The sequence below is a fragment of the Thamnophis elegans genome, chromosome Z, assembly GCF_009769535.1.
Source record: "Thamnophis elegans isolate rThaEle1 chromosome Z, rThaEle1.pri, whole genome shotgun sequence".
Taxonomy (NCBI): Eukaryota; Metazoa; Chordata; class Lepidosauria; order Squamata; family Colubridae; genus Thamnophis; species Thamnophis elegans.
The window spans coordinates 128021982-128043143 of NC_045558.1; the positions used below are offsets into that span (position 1 = coordinate 128021982).

The 21162-nt window shown below is 46.5% G+C and overlaps 1 protein-coding gene across 1 annotated transcript in view; it reads left to right on the forward strand.

Annotated features, from left to right (window-relative positions):
• Positions 1–10500, forward strand: part of RIPK3 (receptor interacting serine/threonine kinase 3) — a 39545-nt gene extending 29045 nt beyond the window's left edge. The window contains exons 9-13 of the mRNA XM_032234781.1: positions 4009–4088; positions 5530–5602; positions 6024–6103; positions 9652–9751; positions 9857–10500. Of these exons, the coding sequence (XP_032090672.1) occupies positions 4009–4088; positions 5530–5602; positions 6024–6103; positions 9652–9751; positions 9857–9966 (443 nt within the window). The 3' untranslated portion in view covers positions 9967–10500. The remainder of the gene's footprint in view (positions 1–4008; positions 4089–5529; positions 5603–6023; positions 6104–9651; positions 9752–9856) is intronic.
• Positions 10501–21162: the final 10662 nt, after the last annotated feature.

The window sequence follows — 21162 nt, forward strand, 5'->3', positions numbered from 1 at the left end:
CAAAGAAATCCAGTTGCCTCCTGAAAAAGCACCTTTGGGACAACCCAGTACATGTATTATTCCAAGTTTTGTAGCTTCTTTCCCCAACAAACCAAGATCCCAAGACCAACATTTGCCCTCCAAATCATGGGTTTTACACCAAATCCTTCCTACAAGGTAGATAATTTTGGTTTGAACTCTGAAGACAACAAAAGATCATTAATCCCCCAAACCCATACTTTGCAGTTCCTATAAGCTATTGCTCTTTGTATCTTCTGTCCAACTTGGATCCAACTTGGCTGTAAGCCAGTCTCAGAAATTTCCACATCAGCCTTCCTATAAACACTTGCCCTTCTTTTGAATTTAAATTATTCACAGGCCTTCCTGAATTGGAATGACGAGAAGTGATGTGCAACAGTAGTGAAAAGCTCCAATTATAGAAGGCTGATCTGGAAGCCAAGCACACATCCTAATTCATATTTTATAGGACAATGGGAAGATGTTTCCCGAAAGGTTCTTTCTGCTCAATGTTTCCAACCACTTTGCCTAAATTTCCTCTTCATTTCACATCTGAATGTTAATTAACAGTAGTGATTGCTCAGTTACTGCCAACTCTTGTGGTTCAATAGGCATCTTGTTGCCAGAACGGTCTGCTAGTAACTAAATGAGGTTCTGTAAACAACTGCTTACGTCATCAGCAATAGCATCCGGCCGCCTAGCTGTCAGTCACCTTCCTCATTAGTAAAGCAGATTTGGGATGCAACAATTAGTAAAGCCTCTAGAGGGCAGCAAACGGCTAGAGATTCTCATTCTCCTTGCTGCCGTCTAGGGCAGTGATGGGCAACCTTTTTGGTGTGGTGTGTCAAAAATCGGCAAAAAATCGAGCATACCTCGCGTTGTGTGTCACTTCGACAAAAACATAAGACTCTCTGTGCCAGCCTGACTGGAGAGAGGCGCGCACTGTTCCCGCGCTCCTCTCCTGCGGGTCCTCCCTCGCCGCGCTGATGACGTGTGTGCGCACGGCACGCACGCCTTACCAGCAGCCCCTGCGCTCAGAAAGGGGCGGCAGCGATACAGTAAGTGAGTGTGGGCGGGGGAGATCACACGTCCCGCCCCCCCCGTTCCTCCAGCACAGATTTTTTCATCCTCGGCGGCCGTGCAGGAGCCGAGGATGAATCGCATGAAATCCTGTGCGTGTCACCCCAAATGGCTACGCGTGTCAGCACTGACACGCGTGTCATAGGTTCGCCATCACTGGTCTAGGGGATATTTAGATTTTTGTAGCCTAATATTTTTACCATGGAGTAGGCCCCCATTTGATTTTGTGTGTGTGTGTGTGTGTGTGTGTGTGTGTGTGTGTGTTTGTGACTGCCCATCAGCATTTCCTTCTTGGAGCTCTTGCAAGCTTTTGCCTGTGCCACTGGAGACCATGATTACCTGGCTTATTTGTTGCCTTCAGTTTTTGAAAGCAGCAATGCTTGCCATAATGGGCTAAAATCAGAGGTGGGGAACAATGAGCCCTTTATATAGAAATTCTCAATCATCCAGGTCATGGTTGTTCCAAAGGTGCTTTTTTCAGGAGGCAATTGGATTTTCTTGTTTTTCTTTTGAAGATGTTTCGCTTCTCATCTAAGAAGCTTCTTCAGCTCTGACAGGATAGTGGGGCATGGAAGGATTTTTATTCCTTGCAGACAGCTGGTCATTTGCGTCCTTTTAGAGGATCCTTGAAGCACTCGGAGGTTTATCTCTGTCCTCAGGGTCACCTGAGTAATGCTCCTGGTTTCCTGTAGTGTGCAATTATTTTTTTCCTCTGGAAATCCATTCCTACTCCCACACCATTCTAAGTGCTAACTGCTAACTACCTGCTATAAAGGGTGTTCATCGCAAATTGCATAGCTTAAAATCTGTAGAGAGTCTCAGTCACCCAGGTTATGTTTGCCCCAAAGATGCTTTTTTTCAGGAGGCAACTGGACTTCCTTGTTTTTCTTTTGAATACATTTCCCTTCTCCTCCAAGAAGATTCTTCAGCTCTGCAATGGTTCCTTTATGATTTGTGGACATGGCTGGTTCAGGAATTCTGGGAGTTGCAGTTCACGTCATAAAAGGGCCATCGTTCCTCACCCCTAGACTAAATCAAGGAGGCCTAGAACTCTTTCGGCTAATTTCAAGAGATCCACTGGAATTATTTCTCATTCGGTTCCTCTTTCTATTACCATTTTTCGGCAGTAAATAATAAAAAAAATAGGAAGTACTAGTGAAAAAAGGATTGTTCATGGCTGGACCCCAAAATAAAATGTTGTGGAGAAGAGCGGGCATTTGTTCAATGAAAATCCTATTTGGAAGGACCCAGGTTCATTCCAGAGGTGTAATTTCTTCAAAATTATTTATACAATGGGGCAAATTCATGCAGCCTGTAAAATAGAATGGGGCTTCCTTCATTTATCTTAGATATGTATTGTTTATCTCAACAAATGAATTCAGTCATAATGAATTCAAAGCAAATCAAAGCACATTGCTTCTTAACTAAGAAAAAGTGAATAGAAAGTTGTCAGCCGATAAATCCACAAAGACGATCCAGTGAATTTGAATACATTTTACTAAGCCATGTTTTATGTTTTATCTTTAATATTTCAGAATCAAGAATATCTAATGATTTGTTTGACGAGGCCTGCAAAATACCCAGTTTCTTCTCATAAGATTGATTCACACATCACCCAAAGTCATAATGAGTTTCCTTTGGTTTGGCTTAAGAAAATGTGTGGATCAAGCCATCATGGTTAATTCAAGTCAGGGATTGTGAATTCTACCATGATGGTTTACCAATTGCATATAATTGCTATTGCTCAGGGATGTTGTTAAACTCAAGACCCATGAGCTGAATTCGACCCACAATGTGGTCGGATCCAACCCACTGTGACGTCCTGGTCTACCCAGTATGAAGAGGAAAGATCAGGCCAATGTAGCTTCAGCCCGGTTTATCCAATGCAAAGGGGAAACATGCCAATAGTTTGGAGAATGGCATCAAGCTGGCTGCACCCACCCAGTTGGCCATCGCACCCAGCCCCTGAGGTCAATCGCAGCTGTCAGTGAAATTGAGTTAGAACTCCTGCTGTAACTAGTTTATGATATATTTTTTAATTGATTGAGAGCCGAGGTGGCGCAGTGGGTAGAGTGCAGTACTGCAGCCACTTCAGCTGACTGTTATCTGCAGTTCAGCGGTTCTAATCTCACCGGCTCAAGGTTGACTCAGCCTTCCATCCTTCCGAGGTGGGTGAAATGAGGACCCAGACTGTGGGGGCAATATGCTGACTCTGTAAACCGCTTAGAGAGGGCTGAAAGCCCTATGAAGCGGTATATAAGTCTAACTGCTATTGCTATTGATTGTTTGCTGACGAGCCATAGATTTTTCTCAGCGATAGTACATGGAATCATGATTTTAAAAAAATCTATAGTTAAGTGTACTGTGGTAAGCCCAATGCTGTAATTTATAAATTAGCATATTGTGTGACTTTAACTATGGTTTGTAACCCATTATTTTTGTATTAAAGTGATATAGGTAGCCAACCAGTGGTGGGATTCAGCCAGTTCGCACCTATTTGGGAGAACCAATTGTTAACTTTCTGAGCAGTTTGAAGAACCCGTTGTTGGAAGAAATCTCATTTTGTTTGTTTTTTCACTTTACAGGCCTAATCCTGTAAGGAAGGCAGGAATAAAACATTCTGGTGTTGTTTCTAGCCTAATCTTTATTGCCTTGGTTATAGAAACTGCCTCTCTGGTTAACCCTTATTGCATTCTAACAGCTAAGGCAAAGCGCCCATATACATGAGTGATGTTGAGTTGGCCACGCCCACCTAGTCACATGACCACCAAGCCCCGCCTACACAGCTGGTTATTACAGCAGAGAACCAGTTGTTAAATTATTTGAATCCCACCACTGGAGCCAACGATTGTGATTAATTCAAGAAAAAAATGGCTAAAACAAATAAAGGATAAGCGGGGTATATAATCATTGCTATTTTCCCCCTTTCAGAAGCTCTACCACCAGAAGTCATTTTGAGGAACAAATCTTCTGGGACCCTTCACCGAAGTAAAAGCATGTGTACCAGGAATGTAAGAACATAATTATCAATTTACTCTTTTGTGCGAGAATAAGTTAGTCATTCGTAGGAAAAAGAGAGAGTTCCAGTTAGTGACAAACTAGTTAGTGAGCTGTGTCGAGCTTATTTGATCTAATCCAAGATGGTGGCTGTGGTTGGAGAACACTATGGAAAACCAGAGCTCTTGCAACAAGCCTTCTTGGCAAAGTGTGCCTGCTTAGAGAAATGCTCATTGGCTAAGAACCAGGAAAGGAAGCTGAGGCTGACAATCAGGGATGGGCTGCTGTGGGTTCGCATGGGTTTGGGGGATCCTTTGGCTGAGGATCTGCCCAGTTTGGTGAAACTGCAAATCCTGCCTCTGGCTGGGCCCACCCACCCTGCCCCACCCCTCCCACACAGCATCACCTCTCCCAGGAGTCTCCACGTGGCCCACGTGGTATTGAATTGAATTTATTGCATTTATATGCCACCCTATTCCCGGAGGGACTCAGGGCAGCTCACAATTCAAAGGGAGGGAAATACAGACAAGGGGAAAAAAAACAGCACAGCAAACAACTACAGAAAGAATTTAAAAACAATCAACAGCCATACAGTTCGAGTGGGGATGGGAACTCGTCAGCCCCAGGCCTGTCGGAACAGCCAGGTTTTAAGGGCTTTGCGGAAGGCCTGAAGGGTGGTGAGGCTCCGAATCTCCATGGGGAGCTAATTCCAGAGGGCTGGAGCAGCCACAGAGAAGGCCCTCCTCCGGGGGGTAGCCAGGTGACATTGGCCGGTAGATGGAATTCGGAGGCCTACTCTGTGGGATCTAATAGGTCTATTGGAGGTGATTGGCAGCAGGAGGTCTCCCAAGTACCCAGGTCCAATACCATGAAGGGCTGTATAAGTGACGACTAGCACCTTGAAGTGTATCCGGAGACCAATGGGCAGCCAGTGCAGCTCGCGGAGGATAGGTATAACGTTGGTGTACCGGGGTGCACCCACAATCGCTTGCACGGCTGCATTCTGGACAAGCTGAAGTCTCCGAATGCTCTTCAGGGGCTGCCCCATGTAGAGCGCCCACACAGAGGCTCAGTGCCCACACAGAGGCTCAGGGAGGGCGAAAAACAGGCCACACCCGAAGTCTGGAAATGGGCCTGTTTTCAGCCTCCAGAAGGCCTCTGGAGCCTAGGGAAGGCTATTTTTGTCTTCCCAGAGGCTCGCAGAAAGCCTCCGGAGCCCAGGGAGGGCAAAAACACCCCCCTGTTGTGGTGCAGGAGGCCGACTAGGCCATGCCCACCATGGGCAACCAACAACCGTGCAGAGAACCCATTGCTAAAATTTTTGAAGCCCACCCCTGGCTGACACTTCTGTTGAAGGAAGAAGCATAAACACGAACAGGTCTTGTCTAGGGAGCTGACATGGGCATCTTGAACACGGGATCACCTTTTAACTAGCCTGATGCTTTGTTTTTCAAGAGAGCTGAAAGGACAGACCAGGAAAATGCTCTTGTGTCGGAAGTCCAAACTCCGCAGAGGAGCACACTCAGAGGTAATTTTTTCCCCTGTCTTGTTTGGAGGGAACGTGTGAAACCAGGCATGCTACTCCTGCACAGCAAGACCATCATGGAACTAGCAGCCCTGACCATTAAAGACATGGGAACAGAGAGCCAAGTAGTGGTGGTTCGAATCCCTAGTGCCGCGTAACAGAGTGAGCTCCCGTTACTTGTCTCGGCTTATGCCAACCTAGTAACAGTAGAAAGCATGTAAAAATGCAAGTAGAAAAATAGGAACCACCTTTGATGGGAAGGTAACCTAGTTCTAGGTTGCTTCTCTCCTTGATTAGTTTTCCATCCATTGCTTCTTGCCTTGCCTTCAAGTCCTTTGGAGAATAGCTTGATCCCTTTGTGGCAGCCCCTCAAATATTGGAACACTGCTATCATGTTTCCCCTCCCCCCCTTTTTTTCTAACAGGTAACAAGCAACGGCCCCTTTCAGATACATTTGCTTTCCCACCATATCCAAATTATCCTGGATACCTTCATTATCCGCCGGTAAGTAAATAATAAATACTAGGAACAAGATTGGGGAAATATGGAGAGAAGCTTCCTTAAGAGATCTTCTGTGAATCTCTCTTGCTAACTTCACTAAGGGTTGTATGAATCTTATTTCCCTCTAAACTTTTCTTTCAAAAATAGGGGCATAGAATTAGGGATGAAATGCTACCAGTTTGGGCCGGTTTGCTCGAACCAATAGTAAAAAATGCTACTGGTTCACAGAACCGGTAGTAAAAAAATACAGAAAAAAAAGTTTTTTCTTAAAAAGTTCCAATGATCGCACGTCGCACAGCTGATTTTTTGAACTTTTTAAAAAACTTTTTAAGCATTTTTTTTACTATAGGTTCTCCAGAAACACGAGGGTGAGTGGGGGTCCATTTTTGCTCCCAGCAGGCTTCTCTGAAGCATGCTAGGCCAAAAATGTGGGATGGAGGGTGTTGAGAAAGAAAGAAAGAAAGAAAGAAAGAAAGAAAGAAAGAAAGAAAGAAAGAAAGAAAGAGAAAGGGAGGGAGGGAAAAAGGAGAGGAAGGAAGGACTACATACCTGGCACTAGACGCAGCTTCAGCAGATAATCCAGGGCTGGAAGGGACCTGGAGGTCATCTAGTCCAACCCTGCTCCAGCAAGACATTGTTAAAGTGAGTTTCCGTCTTTTGATCCCCCAGCTGTATGACTACATAGCCATGGCCACACAGTCACATGACCCCACCAAACCACGCCCACAGACCCAGTAGTAAAAAAAAATAGATTTCACCACTGGCATAGAACATTGGCAAGGACATTCTAGGAAGAGCTCCATTGGATCCAGAGGTGGTGCTCAGCCAGTTTTTTTACTAGTTCGCTGAAACAGTAAATACCACCTCTGTCTGGCCCCTCCCCTACCTGCCTGCTCACCCCTCCCACTCATCTGTCTCTTGCTTACCACCATCACCATCCTGTTCTTCCGGTCCAGGAGGCATGGGGTGAACATGCATAGCCAGTGCGAAGAACAGAGTGGCGGGACTGAAGCTCTTTTTTTGGTGCATTCAAGAAGCAGAGGTCGGTAGTTTTTGGTGCAAGACATCTACAGCTACCAGCAGCTTGGTTCTGGCTGGCAAAGAGGCAGCTTCTGAGAGGCTTCTTGCACCAAAAACTACCAAAAACTACAGGTCGAGAGGCCTGAAGTTCCGGCCAGCACCAATGCCACCCTGTTCTTCATGCCGGACGCGAACTCTCACCCCATTGCCTGTCAGTACACATGCACAGCTGCACTCCATTGCCAGATGTGGACAGGAGAATGGTCTGTCCATGTCAAAGGGACATAGTTGTAGCTGAGTTGCTCGGAAGGCAGCCGGATGGTGGTGTCCCTTTAAGATACTTTGATATGTGGGCGACCATAAAGGCACAGGCTGCAGGAGCTGCCATTTCTGCTGGTTCTGTGGGCGTGGCTTGGTGGGGGGATGTCATGTGACTGAGTGACATCACTCACATTGAGTTGGCCATGCCCACTCAGTCACATGACCAGACCACGCCCACCAACCATGCCCACAGAACCTGTAGTAAAAAAAAAATGAATCTCTGTTGGATCTACACTTCATAGTTCAGTGTCCTATTTCCACCGTGGTCATACAGAGACTTTGTGGAACTTTCCTTCATCAGGGAAAACAGTCCATAGCTTTGTCCAATTGGAAACATTGGGCCAATTGTGCTCCCAAAACAAATTGTGCTCCCAAAAGTTCACAAACAAATGCAGCCATGTACAATTACCTCATTCTTCAGCCAAAGGAATTTCCCCGCAGTTCATTTTTTTTTAAAAAGTTAATCTTTGCTCTCTGATTTACACCATGACACGAGAAATGAAGGCGGAGGGGGAAATATCAATTTACTATTTTATATTTCTTACAAGGGCCACCTGGCATAGCAACAGATCAGGCTGCCAGAGGGAATGACATATAAATTACTGGAAGGGGGTCTGGTAAGCAGGGGTGGGCTGCTATAGGTTCACCCAGGTTCAAGAGAACCTGTAGCTAATATTATGGCTGGTTCAGAGAACCTCCAAATCTCACCTTTGGCTTGGGGAGGGGGAAAAACGGCCCACCCAGAAGTTCTGGAAGGCCAGAAATGAGCCCGTTTCCAGCCTTCAGCGGACTTCGGAGCCTGGGGGAAGCAGTTTTCACCCTCCCAGAGGATCGAGGAAATCCTTCAGAACTTGGGGAAGGTGAAAATGGCCCCCCGGCTGTGGTGCAGGAGGCCAAATAGGCCATCCCCACCATGGCCATGCCTACCCAGGAACCAGGCAAACAACCCGTTGCTGAAATTTTTGAAGCCCACCCCTGCCAGTAAGAATCTATGGCTTTCAGATTCCTTAATCCTTATGGTTTCAAACCAGATCCCTAATGATTAGCAGTTTCTTTTATTGGCAAAGTAGATAGTTCAGTCATCCATCCATCCATCCATCCATCCATCCACCCACCCATTATTTGCTCCTATCCAAACAAACTCTGCGTGTGGTACAAGTTACAACACAATAAAGGGAAAACAGAGTAGCGGGAAAAAAATCATATTTTTTTTAAAAACAAACAAACAGTGAAGGTCTAACAGTGCTATTATGGTGGAATTATCTGAAGGAGGTTCAGCTTTCTAGGTGCATAAAAAGACATTCAGATTTGATCAGGTTTTTTAGTCCATTTCAAACTGGGTCATCAGGTGATATACCGTATTTTTCGGAGTATAAGACGCACCAAGATTTTGAAGAACAAATTTTAAAAAAAGTTTTTGCACTCTGCAAACATCCCCAAAATGGCCTATTTTTCACAAAAAATGGACCCATTTTTTTTTTTTTTTTAAAGGGCATGAATAGCCTTCAGGAGGCTTGTAGAGTGTTCCTGCGGGGTGGGTCCCCCCCCCAAAATGAGCAAAAAATAGCCTTTTTTCACTTATTTCTGCCCTCCCCGCCCCCAGGAGCACTCTAAAAGCCCCCTAAAGGCTATGCATGGCCATTTTGGTAAAGGGGGCTGGGTTTCGAGAGGCAGAAAAATGCTGTATTCAATGAATAAGATGCACCCAGATTTTCAGCCTCTTTTTTGAGAGAAAAAGGTGCCTCTTATACTCTGAAAAATACAGTAAGTGTATAGGTGAGTGATGGCAAATCTTTTTGGCACTGCATTCGTCAGGGCTGTTAACATGGAAGAGGAGCTGCCCAGGGGGCATGGGAGTGCCAGAAAATGAACTTCCGGCTTCCGGCATCCACATGTGTGCTGGCCAGCTAGTATCAGCTACCTGGTACTATCAGCTGGCCAGCACACATGCTCATGCCAAAAACAGAAGACCAGGCCTTCCACTTTCTGGCACTGCCATATGCATAAAGGCCAGCTGACCATCGCATGCGCACGTGGGCCAGAAACCCAGAGGATGTACGGGCAATGCTGCACATGCAGGGCAACATGGCACGTATGCCATAGGTTCGCCATCAGGGGTATAGCTGGTCTGAAAGAGTAGGTCAATGGTCACCTTTTCAGTTCCTGTCAACACTCATCCATCTTTTTTTTCCATTTTTTTCCTCATCTAGATTTTTTCTCCCCAGCCATTTTATGACACCCACCAAGGTGATATTGGATTTGCCCAGCAGAACCTGTCGGTCCCATGGCGTTCTGCACCTGCAGCTCCCTGTGAGTAAAAGCAAACACTCCCAAAATATAACCATCTCACTCCTGTAAAACGTCTCTGAACTTAACCTGATTTTTAACAAAGGCAATTCTTTTCTTGACCTCCAGATGGCGGAGTTCAAATCAGTGGCAACAGCATCACCGGAGTTCAGATTGGAGGGGGCAACCATATGCATGTTGAACAAGCTTCTCGGACAAGAAAAAACAATAACCAATGAATTTTGATAGAAAATGGACAATGGCATCCCTGTGCAGCTTGAAAGCATTAAAGCCAGCTCCACTTGCCTTCTCTTATTGCCCCTGCCTTTTCGGCACAATCCCTCTAACTCAGGGGTGGGTTCCCACCAGTTTTACTCCTGGTCCACAACCCGTACACGTGCGCTGTTCAATGTAAATCGTTCTTCGCGCACACACAGAACAAACCGGGAGCAACCCACCTCTGCTCTAACTCAACCTACTCCATCTATTTCCTATAAAGGTAGAATCACAGAACAGAAAGGATGGAAGTGGCTCAGAAAATATTCCGGGGGGGGGGGGGTCTCCAAATTTGGCAACTTTAAGACTGGTAGACTTTAACTGCCAGAATTTCCCTGCTAGCATGGCTGGCTGGGGAAATTCTGGGAGTTAACAGAGTAACAGAGTCGGAAGGGATCTTGTAGGCCATCTCGTCCAAGCCACCTCCCGCCCAAGCAGGAAACCCTACACCATTTATGAAAAATGGCAATTGAAAGTCTCAAATGATGAATGGCTTCTTGACAGTCTCCAGTGATGAAGCCCCTTCAACTTCCAAAGGCAACTTCTGTTCCACTTGTTAATTGCTCTCACTGTCATAAAGTTCCTCCTTATTTCTAGGTTAAATCTCTCCTTGATCAGTTTCCATCCATTATTCCTTGTCTGGCCTTCAGGTGCCTTGGAAAATAGGTTGACACCCCCTGCCCCTTCTCTCCGTGGCAGCCACAAATATTGGGAACACTTCTATCATGTCTCCCCTGGTTCTTCTCTTCACTATACTAGCCATGCCCAGTTCCTGTAATTGTTCACCATATGTTCTAGCCTCCAGTTCCCTAATCATCCTGGTTGCTCTTCTCTACACTTTTTCTAGTTGAAGTCCACCAGTCTTAAACAAATTTGGAGACCTTTGATCTAATTCACCTATCTGTCCGCTCTACTACTTCAGCATCCTGCATGGAGGGCCATCCAGCCTCTCTTGAAATATCTCCAATGAAGGATAGCCCACTACTTCCCCAGATCTCTGTTTTTGTTCTTGGACAGTTTTTACTATTAAGAAATATCTTCTGATGCTCAATAAAATTCTCTTCCTTGTAATTTCAACCTGTTGTTTTTGGTCTCACTCTTAGATTCACACTGAATAATCAACTCCCATTTTTTACAGGATTTAGATACTTGAGGGTAGCTACTATGCTTTTTAACAGTCTTCTCCTTCTTGATTTTCCTATTAATGTGCATGGTTAGTAATCAGCTCTGATGGGAAGCTGGATTAAGTTATGCATTTGATACCTACCTTCCTGCCTGTAGAATTCAGACATGGTGCTTTTTCCCTTTTTGTTTTCCCTTCTTTCCAATTTTGCTGGAATTGGCTGGCCTGAGATAATTTTTTTTTCTTGTGACAACAATTGAATGCAGCCATTCTAACAATCTCTATCAATGGCTTCAAAGGAAAATATGTGAAAGCTTAAACGAGAAATAATAATACATTTGGGGAAAGAAAGGAGCACCATCCAAAGATTCATTGATTAACTGAAGCACTTGAAGAGTTTATGGCAACTTTGTTTCTGAATAAATCTCTAACACATTGCTAAAAATAATTGGCCACTGCCCTCACTATTTTGCAGAAAATCACTGAGTTCAAGAAATGGGTGCTCATTCTGGGTATATGCAAAACATGAGGGATTCTCGATGCTTTCTGAGCTTGGTTGTTTTCTTGTAGATGTTTTATTACCAATCTATGTAACATCATCAGTCCAAAGCAAACTGTATTTGTCTCTTTGTGTGTCTGTGTTAATTTCAAAAGTTTTGAGTTTTCATAGATTTTTTATATAGTCCAAGGTTATACTGATGTAGAAAGTTAGCACCCACCCCTCTCCTTAAAGAATGAAATATTTTGAGAAATATTAAAAAGGCAAAATTTTGTATTTCCCTGGAAACAAGTGTTTTTAGAGGCAGTAAGCAGGCTTGCTCTTAATAGCTCCCACCTTTCTTAATAGTCCTCAGCAGATGTCAGCACTTAAGAGAGAAAGAAATAGCTAGCTCTATTCATAAGCAAATTCCCTGCAGCACAGTCTGAACAAAGGTAGGATTAGCCCACAGCCTCAATAGGAATTGCCCAACAAGTTCCTTAATTGCATCAGCCAAACTTCAACCAAACCTGGGAGCTGAGACAACCTACAGCTATGACCCCTACAACAGCCAATACAATACATGTTCTTGCACAGGAACAGGAAGCTCAAGTTCAAAGCCCAAACGAAAGTATAAAAACCCCTCACTCTCAACTCCATGTGGACAGCTGCCCAGGACCATCCATGTGGTTCTGCTCCATCATTAAACCATCTTTCCAACCAGCCTCCATTTTGTCTCCAGCGCCTTTCTCTTGGCTTGGAACTGAACTGGATGGATATTTCTCCCCACACTGATATTAAATATTCAACACAGCGAGCCCATCCACACTCCATCTCATTAAAACTACCTAATTAAACTTTTGCAATGGATGTTAAATGAGTCATGCAGTTGTTAAGTGAATCATTGTTGTTTTCTGAAGTTAATGGCCACAATAAAATTATCTGAATTCATGCAGTTGTTAAATGAATCCCCCTTCTCCCATTGACGTTGCCTGTTGAAAGCTGGCTGAGGAGATCATGACCACATCAGAAAATTAAAAATAGGAGTTGAGATTTTAGGCAGGAAAGTGTCTTTCCCTTTGTACTTTATTTCTAATCCAATTTAGCCCTTTGTCCACCTGTACCTGTTCCAAATTGGTACAGATCCTCATTTTTATGAACTTGTCAAACTGGATTTCTCCTTTTTTAATTTGTATGTCCAGTTTTCTCCAAAGACCCCTCTTTGTTCATGGTTTCATGAAAAGTCCTAGCCCTAAATGTGTGTTATTGTTTAATTGGCAATTAAACATTACATAATTCAGATGGTGACAGTGAGAATCATTGAAATATACTTCAGAGTTCAGTTTGAAAATGTAATATAGGATTCACTGAAATATACTTCAGAGTTGGGTTTGAAAGTATGATATAAGATTCACTGAAATTTACTTCAGAGCTGGATTTTGAAAGTATGATATAAGATTTTCTGAAATTAACTTCAGAACTAGGTTTGATAATATGGTATAAGATTCACTGAAATTTACTTCAGAGATGGGTTTTGAAAGTATGATATAAGTTTTCTGAAATTTACTTCAGAGCTCGGTTTGATAATATGATATAAGATTCACTGAAATGTACTTCAGAGATGGGTTTTGAAAGTATGATATAAGATTCACTGAAATTTACTTCAGAGATGGGTTTGAAAATATATAAGATTCACTGAAATTTACTTCAGAGATGGGTTTGAAAATATGATATGAGTCCCTATTCAGTCGTGAAGTAAATATTAAAAATTGGATGTGTTTGCTGAGAATAATGAGCAACAAATGTCCTTGTTAAATCACAGGTGGCAATGTGGCATTCAATAATAGCCAGTGTCAGTAGAACTCCCCAATTAACTAAAAATAATATTTTTAATGGGTAAAATATAAAAGCAAGGCGTTGGGGGCAACACAGCCAAATCCACATGACAGTGAATTCATAAGATTTCAGTCATTTTTAAAAATGGACCTTCATTGTCCAGTGTTATGGATTTCCAGAAAATCACAACACATCAACTGCTGGCCTATTGTGAAAGTGTGTAACTGTAGCAACCCTTTTTTTCCCTTAATCAAAAGAAAATTTTCTCTCAGTATGACACACGGCAGGTGGGTGGATAGCGGTCTCAGGCAAACATGGATTTGCAAAATGGAGTGTTTACAAGGGGATTTGTGTATTTATATTTTTAGTCCCTAGTTTTCCATTTGTATGGCCACTTATCTGACTCTGGGTGTTGCCCTTGTCTGCTTCAATTGCAACTGAAAAAACACTTGCATTTCTGCACAAAAATTTCAACTGGGTTAAAAAAAGGCAACTTGTTCAAAAACAAAACAAAACGAAAAGAGGAAAAAAAAAACACCATCACCAACCACAACAAAAACAACCCAGGACTTAAATTTGGAAATGCAGCTTTTTTTCTTTAGGTATGCATTATTGTAAAGCAGTGGTATCAAACTTGATTTCATTGAGGGCCGCATCAGGGTTGATGTGGGCATGACCATGGTGGACGTGGGCATGGGGGCATGACATGGGACATGTGTCGGAGGTACCTGTGGTGGCCAACTGCTAAGGCAGGACTTCCCTGAGACTTCCCTCACTCTTCCTTCCTTCCTTCCCTCCCTCCCTCCCTCCCTCCCTCCCGCCTGCCTGCCTGCCTGCCTTTTCTTCTTTTTCCTTCCCTCTTCATTCTCCTTCCTTCTTCCTTCCCCCCTTTCCTTGTTTTTCCTTCCTTGCTCTCTTCCCATCTTACCTTCTTTGTCTCTGTCTTTCCTCTTTCCCTTTCTCTTTCCCTGTCATGCATGCTCAAATGCAAAAGGGAAAACATTTATCTTTTTGTTTTGTTTCTGGTTTGTTTTGATAGCTCTCTGCTAGTGAAAACGGAGCTCAGGTGGGACCGTGTGCACCCTGTGCCCCATTTTCAGATGTGACAGCTTCCTGCAATCCTCGCACACGTCTCCCCGAGCTCCATCTTCACTGGCAAAGGCACTGCTGGCTGGTCCTTTTCTGTTTCCAGGCCAGCCCCATGGCCCAGATCTAAGCACCCCATGAGCCTTGAGTTTGACACCCCTGTTGTAATGGTTTGTTAAATAGCTAGATATTCAGACTGGATTTGGTATTTTTATCCCCCTATCAAATCCTTCCCAAGGACCTGTGATAGTCAGGTATGGGTGTTTGGTGGTGATATTATGGTTTATTGCACAGTCAGATGTTCAGGCTGAAATCAAGTCCTTCTCAAAGATCTGGGATAGGCATCAAACATCTGGGATGTTTGATGAAGTATCCTTGCAGGATGTAAGCTGTTTCAATTAAAGCTGCCTTCTGCAATTGACTGAGGGAGAATTTGTCAGTCAAGTTAATGGCAAAAAAATAGCTTTGTTGGCAGTGGTGGGATTCAAATTTTTTACTACCGGTTCCGTGAACGTGGTTTGGTGGGCGTTGCAGGGGAAGGATACTGTAAAATCTCCATTCCCTCCCTACTCCAGGAAAAGGATACTGCAAAATCCCTATTTCCTCCCGATCAGCTGGGACTCCGGAGGCAGCGAATAGATGGGGGTGGGGCAAGTCAGAAGTGGTATCTCCAAACTACTCAAAATTTCTGCTACCGGTTCTCCAGAACTGGTCACAACCTACCAAATAACCATCTCTCTTTGATGGGGAGGGAAGGGCAGAGATTCTGGAAATATTCAGCATGTGCGTTTAAAAGAACCAGTTTGGGATTCAGAAGGAAGTGAATCCTCGGTAAAACAGATTTTCTTTTAAAAACAGAGGGTTACTATTATTATAAATAAACTGCTAATATGAAGAATTGCCAAGCAATCTTTTGCAACAAGACTTTTGTGGCTCTACGCATGCGCGAGAATGGGAATGGCCGCCGAGCTCTAACGCTCCGGCTACTGAAAAGAAACAGCGGAAAATTCCAGGCGACGAGGACCCCGAATATGACAACGGAGGGGTCCTCGCAAACGATCAGCTGTCAGGCTTCCAGGGAAGGTAACTTTTTGAGGAGGGGGCTGCCTGCGGGTGGTCCCGGGACGGCGTTACCTCCCTCGGTGACTTTTCTTTCGATCAGCTGGGCGGCGGCGGTGGCGGCGTTGCGCGAGCGGCGGCGGCTTCGGCCCCGCTGCCTTAGGAGGCTGCCCCGCTATCCTGGGAGGCTGGATCCGTGCTTTGAAGTGCCTGCTTGGTTTGGAGGATTATTTTTCTACCCTCACCGCAATTCTGGTGCCTGGCATTACGGCCCTGTTGACTGCTCCCTCTTGAACAGCTGGGTGGCGGTGGTGGCGGCGTTGCATGAGCGGCGGTGGCTTTGGCCCCGCTGTCCCAAGAAGCTGCCCCGCTACCCTGGGGAGCTTGTTCCGTGCCCTGATCAGAGGGTAAGGAGCTGCATGGAAGTGCCTGTTTGGTCCGGAGGACTTGGTTTCTACCCCCACCACAATTGTACTGTCTGGTATTGCGGCCCTGTTGACTGCTTTCTTTCCCCTTGGTACGACATCTCCTTTGGGTTCTGCTGCTGCTTTCACTGGGCTTTGCAAGGTTTTATTCACCATCTACCTTCCTGGACTGTGATCCCAGGACTGCAACAACAAACTTTTTATTGTGTTGGGTACCATCTGCTGCTGTTGCTGCCTCAGGAGTGCCACGTCAGGCAAAACGGTCTACCAGACCATCTTGTATTGGACACCATTACTCCGGAAAGGCAGCATATGTGGACCTCTGACTCCCTCCAGTGGCCGTTACTGGCGCTTCCTCTAGTTCTTGGCTGGTTTCATCATTTTTACCATCTCTACCGCCTTCTTAATTACCACCTACTCACTCCACCTACAATTACATCTATAATTACATCTGCCAGGCCTCTGCACGTACGAACTAACTGCATCCATCTGGTCAATATTATCTTTTATCGCCCAAGGGAAACCATCTTAACTGCCCAGACTTTGCCTTCACTGACACTATCGATAAATCGGACTTTAACAGCTTTAACGATTTCTTCTAATCGCCTGGACTTTTTGGGACCTTCCCAAATACATAAGAAGGGACGAAGGCTACTCCCCCTTCTATATATACTCTTTTATAAGATCTACGCACGCTGCGCACACTCTTAAATGGTATGGCGAGTGCATGTGATTGTATGTGTGAATTGGATGATCCCACTTTTATTACCCTATGACTCTTGTATTTTATGTGTTTTAATTATCACGTGGGGACTGCTTGAGTGTATAAATGAGTGTGCTTGATTCGGAGGACCTGCCGGGAATTGCGGGGGCTATGGGGGTGGCTGAGGGGGCTAAAGACACGGGAGAGGGTCGGGGTATTGCGGTCGTGACAGGGAGGGGCAGATACGGCGGGGACTCTAGGGCAGGCCATTACCGGGGAAGGAGGGTTCGCTACATCACAGAGATCCCTCCTTCCGGCCCTAGGAGTCCCACTCCAAGACCAGATGGTGTAAGTAATCAGGACCCTGGTCTCAGGCTGTTGTCGCTAAATGCCAGGTCTGTTGTACATAAAGCACCTCTCGTCCGGGACTTAATTTTAGACGAGAGGGCAGACCTGGCATGTATTACTGAGACCTGGCTGGGCCCAGAGGGAGGAGTCCCCCTCGTAGAACTGTGCCCAGAAGGTTTTCAGGTGCTGCATCAGCCGAGAGCCCAGGGAAGGGGTGGGGGTGTGGCCGCTGTCATCCGGGAGTCGTTAGTTCCTCGTAGGGTCCCTGCTCCGGAGATTGTCGGGTGTGAGTCTTTGCTGTTAAAGTTGGACCTCAAGGGTCAAGTGGGTTTGCTGCTAACGTACCTGCCTCCCAACAGCGTTGCAGCAGCCCTCCCCTCGCTCCTCGAGTCAGTAGCCGAGCTGGCAGTTGAGTTCCCTAGGCTGATGGTCCTGGGGGACTTTAATCTGCCGACGCTCGGTGAAAACTCTGACGGGGCGCTGGAGTTCATGGCTTCCATGACAGCCATGGGCTTGACTCAAGTAATCCGAGGCCCAACCCATTCGGCGGGACACATGCTTGACCTTGTATTTCTCTCGGAGCAGTGGATGTGTGATCTTGGTCTGAGGGGGAGTGACATCATACCCCTGTCGTGGTCAGACCATTGCCTACTGAGGCTCGACTTCCGGAAGCCCAACCCCCACTGTAGGGAGGAGGAACCGACCAGGTGGTTCCGCCCCAGGCGTCTTATGGAGCCAGTAAGGTTCCAGACAGAGCTTGGGGTTATTCCTGATACTCTCACCCACAGTCCGGTGGAGACTCTGGCTGCTGCGTGGCACTCGGCAGCGTCAGAGGCCCTCGACCGGATTGCGCCACTGCGGCCCCTCCGAGGCGGCGGATCCCGGAGACCACCTTGGTTCACCGAGGAGCTCCGGGAGATGAAGCGCCGGAGGAGATGCCAGAGCATCGTTGGAGGTCCGATAAGTCCGCATCGAACCGAGCAATGGTAACCACCTGCACCAGGGAATATACTAGGGCACTTAGGGCAGCTAAAAGATCACATATAGCCTCCCTGGTTGCGTCCGCAGAGTCCCGGCCAGCCGCCCTGTTTAGGATAACCCGCTCCCTGTTGAACAAAAGGGAGGCGGGGGAACCCTTGCAGGGCAGAGCTGAAGAATATGCCCAATTCTTAGCGGACAAAATTGCTCGGTTTCGGACGGACTTGGACTCCACATCTGCAGTTCCAGCCGAGACTCAGGGGGACCAAGTACAACAGCTCTGGGTTGAGTTTCAAGAGGTTACCCCCGGGGATGTGGACAAGGCCATGAGAGCTGTGAGTTCCTCCACCTGTGCTTTGGATCCGTGTCCCTCATGGCTGGTTTCTAACAGCAGTGAGGTGACACGAGGCTGGATCCAGGCGGTTGTAACCGCCTCCCTTCGGGAGGGGAACTTCCCCGCCGCACTGAAGGCGGCGGTGGTGAGACCCCTCCTGAAGAAGCCATCCCTAGATCCAGCTGTCCTTAATAACTACCGCCCGGTCTCCAACCTCCCCTTTCTGGGGAAGGTTGTTGAGAAGGTGGTGGCCTTCCAGCTCCAACGGTCCTTGGAGGAAGCAGACTATCTAGACCCCTTCCAGTCAGGCTTCAGACCCGGTTACAGCACTGAAACCGCCTTGGTCGCATTGATGGATGATCTCTGGAGAGCCAGAGATGAAGGACATCCCTCCATCCTGGTCCTCCTTGACCTCTCAGCGGCTTTCGATACCATCGACCATGGTATCCTTCTGCGAAGACTGCGGGAGGTGGGAGTGGGAGGCACCGTGTTACGGTGGTTCTCCTCCTACCTCTCGGACAGGTCGCAGTCGGTGTTAGTGGGAGGGCAGAGATCGTCCCCAAGGCCCCTAAAATATGGGGTGCCGCAGGGTTCGGTCTTATCCCCCCTACTATTTAACATTTACATGAAACCGCTGGGAGAGATCATCCGTAGGCACGGGATTAGATACCATCAATATGCGGACGATACTCAATTGTATCTGTCCGCCCCGTGCCAAATCAATGAAGCGGTTGACGTAATGGACCGGGGGCTCGAAGCCGTCATGGACTGGATGAGGATTAACAAGCTTGTGCTCAACCCAGAAAAGACCGAGTGGCTGTTGTGTTTTCCTCCCAAAAATTCGGCCATTAATCCAACACTCAGGCTGGGGGGTCAAATTCTACACCCCTCAGAGAGGGTTCGCAACCTGGGAGTCCTCCTGGATCCACAGCTGTCATTCGACCATCATATAGCGGCTGTGACCAGGGGGGCATTCGCCCAGGTACGCCTGGTGCGCCAGTTGCGACCCTACCTGAACCGGGAGGCGCTCACAACTGTCACTCGGGCCCTCGTGATTTCTAGGCTGGAATACTGCAATGTGCTCTACATGGGGCTGCCCTTGAAGAGCATCCGGCGACTTCAGCTAGTACAAAACGCAGCCGCGCGAGTGATCGCGGGTGCACCTCGATTCACCCGCATTACACCTATCCTCCGCGAGCTGCGTTGGCTACCTGTCGATCTCCGGATGCGCTTCAAGGTGCTATTGACCACCCATAAAGCCCTACATGGCAGTGGATCTGGATACTTGAGAGACCGCCTTCTGCCAATTACCTCCCTACGGCCTATAAGATCTCATAGGTTAGGCCTCCTCCGCATCCCATCGGCCAGCCAATGCCGGCTGGCAACCACAAGGAGGAGGGCCTTCTCAGTAGCGGCCCCGACCCTTTGGAACGAGCTCCCCGTAGAGATCCGCACCCTCTCCACCGTCCAGGCCTTCCGCATAGCCTTGAAGAACTGGCTCGCCCGTCAGGCCTGGGGATAAGGACCATTGCCCCGCCCGAATGTTGTATGCATGTTGTGTATTATTTTATTATGTGTTGTTGTTTTAGTATTGTATTGTTTTGTATTCCCCTCTCCCTGGTTTCTGTGAGCCGCCCTGAGTCCCCTCAGGGAAAAGGGCGGCCTACAAATAAAATCAATTCTAATTCTAATTCTAATTCTAATTCTAACAAGACACAGATGCCTGTACAACTGAGGAGATGTGCAAAAGAAAGGCTGCTGGGGGCGATCCAGAAGATAGAAGGATTTGAAATCTGCTTTTCAGTGGGTCAGGAAACAATAGGAAGGAAGCTGCTTTGAATTGCCTGCTTGGTTTTTTATGAGTCTGGCCACCGATAAGAGTCTGTCTGGGAAACAAGAATTACCCTACCTTTCTCTTTTATAGTTAGGGGCTGGTTTGTCTCCCTGTGTTTGGTTGGCAGATGGTGAGAGCCGATGTGTGATATCAGTGCATAGCAGCAAAAGTCTCACCTTTCCCCTCCAAGGGTCTTACATACCAGGTTTTAAGGCCCTGGAGAAGAAGAGGAAGGAACTGGGAAAAGCACTTGACTTGTGGAATGCCTACGCCCTCCAAGACCCACAACTTGCTCCTTCAGACAGGAAAGTGGTCATTGTTTCAATGGCTTGACCCAGCTACTGGGGCAGGCAACAGCTTGCGCTGGGCTGGTCCATAGGAAGGAAATGTGGAGCCTTTCATCTAGGCAGTCCCAACAACAACACACCATGTGAAAGGGAGAGTTTTTATCTCCTCCCTTCAGCCTTTCTGGTGGCACACAGAAAGGGAACACTGGCACACACACCAGTCATTTACAACTGAACTTCCAGCCGAGAAATGAAATGAACTGGCTTGCGGGCAAGAATCCATCAAGAAAACTTCCCATGCAGGAAACATCCACTTAAGTAGAAAGGGATTTTCTTGCAAGGTAATTATTTTCCTTATTTTCCCTTACTCAATCCAACAAAGTCACTCTTTATTCTTCTAGAGACTCTGAAGATAAGTAAGTTTGGTTTAGGAAGCTCTGCAGCTAAGCAGGGACTTGGATCTGTTTTTGATTTGTCCAGGGGCTTTGAACACACCTTTCCATGACTAAAGAGATGAGATATCAGATAAGAGGGAGTCAAGCTATTCTTCAAAGCACCTGAAGGCAGGGCAAGAAGCAATGGGTGGAAAGAGAAGCAACTAAGAAGAAATTTCCTGACAGTTAGGACAATTAATCAGTGGAAGAACTCGCCTCCAGACGTTATGAATG